Here is a 9366-nt window from a genome sequence, read left to right as displayed (position 1 = left end):
CTTTTCCTTTCGACTGCTCCCTTCAGGGGTCTCTCACACCAACCAACTTTATGTCCTCTTTCAATACATCCATAAACCTTCTCTTTGGTCTTCCTTTAGACCTCCTGCCTGGAAGTTCCAACCCCAGCATCCTTCTACCAATTTACTCACTCTCAGTACATGACCAAACCATCTCATTTTGGCCTCTTTGACACCTTCTCTCCAAAACATCTAACATGTTCCTCTGATTGACTCATTCCTGATCCATCTTCGTCACTCCCAAAGAGAAACTCAACATCTTCATCTCTGCTACCTCCAGCTCTCCTCCCTGCATTTTCCTCAGTGCCACTGTCTCTAGACCAGGGGTGGGCAATTATAATTCTTCAAGGACCACATTAAATTCTGTTGTTAGGGGCCGTCAAGCAAAAAGAAAGACGAGAACATCCCTAAAAAAAAAGACATTTGTCATTAGGCCGTGACATTTATTAAGCTAAATAATCTGCAATTTTATACCCTGGTCTGGAAAAGCGCTATACAAATAAAAATTACTTTCTTACTTAAAAAAATATTTTGAGGGATTAATATATTCTCAAAAAATTAAACACAAAAAGGAGGGAGGAGGCAATAATGGTTATGTGAAAATATGAATGAATAATAAATACAAAATACACTTTTTATGCATTAGAACCATTTATACATGATCATACTTTGACATTACAAGGCCCGCATAAATACAGTCAAAGTTGACTGTCAGTCTGTCCAACACCACCTCGAACAAAAAGGGACTCAGAGCCGAACCCTGATGTAGTCCTACCTCCACCTTGAACTTCTCTGTCACACCTACAGCAGCTCACCCCTGTCTCACAGTTGATATACATGTCCTGCACCAGTCTAACATACATGTCCTGCACCAGTCTAACATACATTTCCTGCACCAGTCTAACATACTTCTCTGCCACTCCTCATACAGTACCATAGTTCCTCTCTCAGAACCCTGTCGTAAGCTTTTTCCAGATCGACAAAGGCACAATGCAGCTCCCTCTGACCTTCTCTGTATTTCTCTACCAACAGTGCAATTCTGAACATCTCCCTTTATTTAAAAAATGGGTCCCAAAACAGTTGTTCTCCATTCCTAAAGCATCTTCTCACTCTCTAAGATCTTTATGAATAGTCTAACCAGAAACTCTTTATAAAGTTATAAAATGAAACTATAAAATCAAGTTAAATGTGCCAACTTATTGTATTTTATAATACTTTATTTGTTTAAATCTGATATAAAGGCGACTTTTCTTCCCATACATATTTATTTTAAATATTCAATTAAATCTTACATACTCATACGCAAAAATGACAACAATGTGAGAGACCACGGTCGGGAGGTCCAGAAAAAAGCCATGTCCAGTGTCCATCAGAGGCGACGAGGTGGAGATAGTTGACAACTATAAGTACCTCGGTGTGTGGCTGGACAGTAAACTGGACTGGTCCTGCAACACAGAGTAGACAGTATTTTCTGAGGAGGCTCCGATGATTTAACATCTGCAGGAAGCTCCTCTGCATGTTCTACCAGTCTGTGGTGGTCAGTGTCCTGTTCTATGCTGTGGTGTGTTGGGGTGGGAATGTGTCCAAGAGGAGTTTCAACAGGTTGGACAGATTGATCAGAAGGGCTGACTCTGTGGTTGGCATGAAGCTGGACTCACTGATGACAGTTGCTGAGAGGAGATCACTTGACAAACTACTATCCATCCTAAATAATGACAGTCATCCTCTCGGCACTGTCATCAGTGAGCAGAGAAGCAGAATGAGTGCACGAATGCTCCTTCCAAGGTGCAAAACAAATAGACTCAAGGACTCATTCATTCCTCGGGCTATTTAATTGTACAATTCTGAGTTCGGGGGCAGGAGTGGAGTAAAAGTATCAGGATGGTCTATTCTATGTTAATCTTTGTATCCTTTGTCTTTGTTATTTTTCTTTGATCTATGTTCTTTATCTTTAGACTTAGATTGTATCATCTTGTTCTTTCTCTTTGTTATTGTTCTTATTTTATTTTGATTATTTTTTATGAAAAATTGCTTTATTTGCTGTGACTAATTGGAAAAAACAATTCCCCGAAGGAGACCTCCTGAGGGATCAATAAAGTTCTACCTAACCTAATGTAACAAAAGTCCTAAAACAAAAAAAACTTGAATGATAGAATGAATAAAAAAAAAAATTGTTAGTTTCTTAATGGACTTAAGCTAAAAACTTTGAGCCATTGCCATTGAAGTGAAAAAAAGGTACATCATAAAGTTTCCCCTCCACTTTTTCTACACATCTCACCTGGCAGCGTTCTCAATCCATTCTACCCTCCCCACACTCTCTTCTTCACCTTTTTTTTTACATGTAGCTGAATAACTGGTCCAAACTACTTGTAATGAGTTGTTTTCTCTATCTCTATCTATCTAAGAGAAGGAGAAACACGTTTGTAAAGGAGTCTTGATAATTGACTTGACTGGAAAAATTCAATCAAATGTATAAAATGGATTGTTTGAAGGTAGTTGATTGATAACACAGACTAGAAAATATTGGTAGGAAATACCAAAATGAAACCTCTTTTGTAATTTAATTTCACATATCTTATTATGATTTGTGAAACCAAATTATTTTCTTTTATATATTTGTTTGGGGTTAGAAATAACAAGTTGACATCAAATCCTCTTAAGTACAATTATGATATTTATCAAATATCAGTCTTTATCACTAAACTAATGATTATGTAATCCTTCAAGAATGTATCTTTCACTTCTTTATAAAACCTGGCAACCAAGTATCTCGACAATCTCGCGATACTTCCTCTAAGATGATTAGACGCAGGGAAATGTAGTCCAAAACATTTGTGAAGGCTGTCCTACTTTTTCCTCGACCTTTTAAACACACAAATAGTCTTGTGAGTGCAGAACCGTGCAGCGGCAGCAGCAGTTCTGAGAAGAAGCTACTGGTCTATTAATACGCGGCCTGACACCAGCTGTCTTTCACAATCACGTTGAGAGGCGGATCTCACAACAACTCCTAATGCAAAACATAGGAGCCAGAAAAAAAACACAGACGAGTGGAAACATGTGAAGCGAGTCTTTGATCACATCGACGTCTGAACATCGCATATCTTTGATTCAACACCATCGCAGGTAACTCGACCTACAATCCTCAAATCTGCTTTTATTTATTTGTTTTTATCATGCATTGACCTACTTGTTTTGACTCGCATCAGAGAGGCGTGGTCAAATCATTTCGCAATATCTTATTGACATGGTCTACACTTTTACTATGGTGTGCATTAAAAACATGATGTTTTCATTGCAATAAGCATTGTTGTACCAAACACGTTGATATTTTCTTTACATGCATTGTTTTTTCTACCTTCCTTTTGTCTGCAGTGATTTCTCGTACATGATCGTTTTACACACTTGGTGATCTGAGAAGGTCGCAACATGGCCCACCAGAGCCCTTTGCCAGTGGCCCAAACTACAGTGTTGGCCCTACCACCGTCCAGCCAAGCAAAGGTTTGTATTTCAACAAGGACTTTTTGAGATTAAACCATCTTTATAGCCATTTTAGGGTAAGTCTTCTGCCTGATATTGATCTTTTATATCAGGGGTCCTGAACCTTTATTGCACCACAGACCGGTTTAATGTTTGCAATATATTGACTGACCGACCTTCAGAAAAAACAAGATTTTTTCATTTTTTATTATGTGCATTAAAATACATCTCAGCACAATGGGTGCTTAAGACAAATTTCTTTGCAACAAGATTGTCTTATACATAATGTTCACTAGTTTACATGTTTAGTTTTTTGGTAAACTTGACTGCAACGAGTCTCTTGACATTTCAAGAGTCACAGACTATTGTTATTTTAAAAGAACATTTTTTTTCTCAAAAAGATAACACATTTCAGGCAGTAATAATAAATAAAATAGAAAATAAGTTAATAATATTTTAATTCTCTGCAGCCCGGTATCAAATGTCTGTAAAAAATAACAGTAGTATAATCATTTTTATAAATCATGAAATAAACACAATACTAATAATTATAAAAGAAAATTAATATATCATCAACAATAATCAGTAGTACAAGTGCACAATACAATGGTAGTTAGTAATTATATATTAGTCTGTGTGTTTAACATCGCATTTGTGTTTTGCGATCAAGTGTTTTCGAGGGTTGGGCTGTTGTTTTGAGACTGATCCTCCTTGGCTGCCGAGAGACTCCAACCGCTCCAAATAGCTAAGCAGTTCCAGATTTAGTTGACACAGAAGTAGAAAGTGCAGAATCAGTGAAAAGCCTGCATTTGTACTGTCAGTGCTGTTGACTTAACCAGATATCTTTTGTAGGTCACAACAGAGTTTGTGGGACTGACCTCTCACAGCTTCTCACGTGCACACAAATACAACACACCCTCTGCGATAAAGTTATCACTAAAGATACAAGTAAACTATCATGAAGTATGCAGGCAAATAAGGTGGTCTTGTCAGTGCCTGTGCAATATAAATATGTTAAACATTCAAGGAAAATAAGCCGCTTATTTAAAGAGTAACTTGCTCAAGGACGTGGAAGTGTCTGAGGGGTCATCTGGTTCAGTGTTTGGTTGGGCTGCAGTTGTGACAAACATAACACAATTGTTGTCCATGTATCAACAGGTCTTGAACCCCGGACTGACGGCCGTGGACTCTCTGCTCTGTGGTGCATTTGCAGGCGCCATCGCTAAAACAATCATCGCACCCCTGGATCGAACCAAGATCATTTTCCAAGGTAAAACAAACAAAAAAGTATTTTTTAGAAATATGCTCAAAAGACACAAGGAACATGTTGTAAGTGTTTTGTGAATGTGTTGTAATAGTAATCCTATTAGTGGATGTAAAGTCTTCATGGATGTGTGTTGACCGTGACTCTCCTTTGTTCCTTAGTGTCTTCGAACAGATTCTCAGCAAAGGTGAGTAACTTGCTGAGTCACTACGGTCGTCATCACGTGTCTGGTATACAAGCATGTGATTGTTGAGTCTTTAAAACAACTGGGTTTGTGTTGTTTAAACGTCACAAGTCTTAAGTCGCAGCACTGTAGCCCATCAAATCACACTAGTAACCAACAGGGGTGAAAGAAAGTATCGATAGACGATACCGCATTGATATTCAACAGCACTGTAATGATTTCTATTTATTTTATTTTGACTTCAAATCGTTTTTTTTAGCATAGTTGTTAATCATTTATATTTTAATAAAGACTTTGTCAAATTAAATATTTCGACAATTAACATGAAATTAAATATTAACACCGTTTTTTTTGTTGCAATTAAACTTTCGCCGCTAGATGACAGCAGCTATTACATCCTACGCAGCTAACGGAACAATGAAATCCCAGAGATCTCAGCAATGACAAGAGTATGAGAGGATACAGTCGACTCTAGCAGCTTTTAAAGCTGATGTTTGGACATATTTTGGTTTGAAAACTAATGTAAGCAGTAACGACTTCGCCAAGAGTCGCGTGGTTTGTAAATTCTGCAACACCAGAGTCAAGTACTTGACAATACTTCAAATATATCCTTGTTACTACAGTATCTAAATATATCACTATATATCGTATCATTGACCCTGCATCATGATACATGATAGTATCAACAGATTATTGAAAACACACTCACCGAGTAGAATAGAAACATTCACATGATGTAAACAAATGTGTATAAACTTGAATCAATTACTATTCTTTGTTATTTGACACAGTAATCCTGATCCACATTACAGCAGAAAAAGCATGTTCAAACTTTTCTTGTTTATTTATGGCAACAATTAAAATGGACAAATTCAATTGAATCTAATAATGCATTTTTCAGAAATATGTTCATATTTTATTTATTTAGCTCAGCCATATTATCTTAATTTTATCATAATAATAATAATAATTAATAATATAATTATCACTAATATTTTTACTTCAATCAATCCTTTTATTAATAATAATATATGAATCATTGTTGTTATTATTTGTATTATCAGTTATTATCACTTTGTAACTTTTTTAAATATTAGAACTATTTAATTTATAGAAATTTGATGATTGTTGGATGAAGTGACCTTCTTCCAGGTGTGTCAAACTCAAGATCTTGGGGGTTACATACAGCCTGCTGAGACATTTTATGTGGCTTAAAATACAAACAGGCATCTCAGGTTCATATTACTTAAAATTAGAACTATAGTAGTATAGCAACATTTTGTGTAACATCTCATCAAGCAGTTTTTAAAAACTTTGACGACTTGATGTCCAAACTGCTTTACGGCACTGGGTCAGAGATGGCATTTCCATAATGGCGTAATGTATTAAGAAGACTTTCCAGAAATTTAGTGAAGAATATAAGGTACTGGAGGTTTCACTACATTGTAATTACACTCTTCTAACACATGCTTTAAAAAAAACAAATCAATAATCTTAGAAGAATGTTGATATTGTGACTCTTTAAGATTTTAGGGTTCAGGATTGTCTTAGATTGCAAATATAAAACAGGAAACTTTATTAAAAAGTTGAAATAAGGGCAGAAGGATGTGTTTAACAAAGATGGTTAATGACTTCAATAAATGTGACTCTACAGGAGGCGTTCAGGCTCCTCTACTGCACGTACGTAAAAGATGGTTTTCTCAGTCTGTGGAGAGGAAACTCAGCCACCATGTTTAGGGTCATGCCCTATGCTGCCATCCAGTTCACCTCCCATGAGCAATACAAGAAGTTGCTCGGAAGCTACTACGGCTTCCAGGAAAAGTAAGCGTTTGCAAATGTTGTTGTTGTTTATGAGTGTTGTTGAACTGTTGATACTTCCAGAACGCTCCCACCGTTCCCGCGCCTCTTTGCTGGCTCGCTGGCGGGAACCACGGCAGCCATGTTGACGTACCCGTTGGACATGGTTCGGGCTCGTATGGCGGTGACGGCCAGAGAAATGTGAGTTTTTTTCTGCCCGCGTTGTTTTATTCCATCAGAAAATCTTCATTGCATGCGGCAAACAGTACCAAGTATGAAATTCAACAATCAAAAATAAAACGAAATGAAAGATAAAATAAAAATATTATTAAAATAAATTAAAATAGGAATTAAATAATATTAGTATACAAATAACCAACTAATATGTCATAACCATACATTTGCATTATTCTTTTTTAGCATTTGAAATATCATTGATAGCACTGGAATCATTATCAACACACAAAACTCCTTCCAATGTCTACTTTTTGACTTATTAGCAACAAGATAAACATCAACAACCACATAATCTCCTTGTAGACGTAGTAAAAATGTTCATCTTAACTTGGTTTTTCTTCTTTACTTTTGTTTGAGCTTGTTTTTGTTCTTGGTTTTATAAATATTTACTTGTGCGGTCAAACACCCCGCAGACATAATTCCTTCTCAGTTTGTAACCTGCAGACATCAACTTTCTTGAACACTTCACTTTAGTATAAAAACAGTTAATAAAATGAATCCTGGTTGTTATTTATTGCTGGAGAGAAAACAATTAAATTAAGTTGGTGACTTTTTAAATTGTTGAACTTCTGTTTGAAGGTTTTTGCCTTATCATTGTAATCATCTTGTTAAACATCCTCCAGGTGTTTGTTTATTTATTTTAACTTTGCAATATGCCCTAGAACAATTTTAACCGAAGCTCTTCTTCAACTAATGTCAAATTAGAGTGTGTGATGTCACTGAAAGAGGAAGAGGATTATGGCTCATCACCATGATGTTACAGTAAATAAAAAAAGTGGTTTCAAACTGACAAAATTGGTCTAGGAATACGTAAACTTGAAGTAAAGAAAGAAAAAGTTAAAATAAAAGAAAAAATGTAAATATTATGTGATGCAAGTTACTGATTTTTTCTGTATATAGTAATTAGTGGTAAACCACCTTTTTCATGAAAATAAATGTCCTTGTTTATATTCGTTTAAAGATCTCTTTTATCTTCTTTTCAGGTACAGCAACATCATGCACGTGTTTGTACGGATTTCCCAAGAAGAGGGCGTGAAGACTCTGTACAGGGGCTTCACACCGACTATTTTAGGTGTCATCCCATATGCTGGCATCACATTCTTTACGTATGAAACCCTTAAAAAGCTTCACGCAGGTAAGATTGTTAAATTATTATGACCATATCTCACCTCATCAGATCGTCCAAATCATATTAAGCAGATGTCCACAACCTTTTTGACATTGTGTACTGATTTAATGCTGCTATTTATTCTCACGGACCGGCACTTAAGAACGTTATGAACGTTAAGTGCATAAAAAATACATCCCACCAAATTGCTGAAACGGAGAAAGCAAGACGATGATATCATTATTGTTTTGAACTTATTTTCCCTAGTAACTATAAATTCACATTTGTGAATGGAGTATTATTAGTTTCCAAATTCTTGAACTAATGCTAATAAATTGGGAATTTATGCGACTACTTTTGTAAGAAAAAGAAAGCTATAAGATGATCCAGACTGGCAATTTTCATGTCCATTCTGTTTGATTTCAGAAAAGACCAAAAGGTCGTCGCCGTACCCGCATGAACGTTTGGCTTTTGGAGCCTGCGCGGGACTCATAGGACAGTCGGCTTCGTATCCTCTGGACGTGGTTCGGCGGCGGATGCAGACCGCCGGCGTGACCGGAGGATCCTACAGCACCATATTGGGAACTATGCGTGAAATAATCGCACGTCAGGGAGTCGTCCACGGACTGTACAAAGGCCTGAGCATGAACTGGGTCAAAGGACCCATTGCTGTGGGCGTGAGCCTCTCCACCTTTGACCTCATGCACAACCTCCTCCTCAAGATGCATCACACAAGATATTTCCATCACTGAGTGCGGAGGAGGAGCTTCTATATCCCGGACAATGACTGTGACGAATCACAACGTTCAGAATCATTTCAAAAGTTGAATTTCAGATAAAATGTTTGTCCACCAGGGGTGGATATTTCTGTGTTGTTTTGCACTTTAAAGAACCACATGTTCTTACCAACGAATCATTCATCAATGGGGGAACTTTCTTTCTATTTTCTTTTTTTTTAATCGACAGGAGTGATTTGTACTGGCTTTGAGATAACGAGTGGTTCAGCAGGATCTCGTGGAACGAATGATTGTATAATGGTGACCATGTTGTAATATGGGGCTCTAAACTGAAACAAACAAGTATTGTGTTATATAAATCAACATAACCAGCCGAGGATTAACATTTATAAACAGCTTAAAAGACTTTTCAACGGTGTCCGTCTCACAGATTGAAAAATCTGCTTGCATGAGTACAATCAAAAATGTCTGCTACGCCTTACACGCCTCGATATTCTGTATTTGCACTTGTTTAAAAATCACTTAATCGTGAAATAAAATAACT

At 36.7% G+C, this 9366-nt stretch overlaps 1 protein-coding gene across 1 annotated transcript; it reads left to right on the top strand.

The window, feature by feature from the left end:
• Positions 1 to 2874: 2874 nt before the first annotated feature.
• On the top strand, positions 2875 to 9366 carry LOC148087172 (mitochondrial coenzyme A transporter SLC25A42-like). The gene is made up of 8 exons (XM_087785330.1): positions 2875 to 3141; positions 3391 to 3516; positions 4654 to 4765; positions 4921 to 4946; positions 6598 to 6764; positions 6825 to 6941; positions 7961 to 8112; positions 8512 to 9366. Exons 2-8 carry the CDS (start codon positions 3445 to 3447, stop codon positions 8835 to 8837), a joined length of 972 nt encoding a protein of 323 aa, XP_087641456.1. The 5' UTR covers positions 2875 to 3141; positions 3391 to 3444; the 3' UTR covers positions 8838 to 9366.

Source organism: Callionymus lyra, chromosome 2 (genome assembly GCF_982586985.1).
Source record: "Callionymus lyra chromosome 2, fCalLyr1.hap1.1, whole genome shotgun sequence".
NCBI classification, from domain to species: domain Eukaryota; kingdom Metazoa; phylum Chordata; class Actinopteri; order Syngnathiformes; family Callionymidae; genus Callionymus; species Callionymus lyra.
This window is presented reverse-complemented; position numbering and strand designations above follow the sequence as displayed.

Coding starts and splice junctions, on each gene's coding strand:
- LOC148087172 (XM_087785330.1), top strand. CDS start 3,445: ATGGCCCACCAGAGCCCTTTGCCAGTGGCCCAAACTACAGTGTTGGCC. Junction 4,947..6,597: donor CGAACAGATTCTCAGCAAAG/GTGAGTAACTTG, acceptor GTGACTCTACAG/GAGGCGTTCAGGCTCCTCTA. Junction 8,113..8,511: donor CCTTAAAAAGCTTCACGCAG/GTAAGATTGTTA, acceptor GTTTGATTTCAG/AAAAGACCAAAAGGTCGTCG.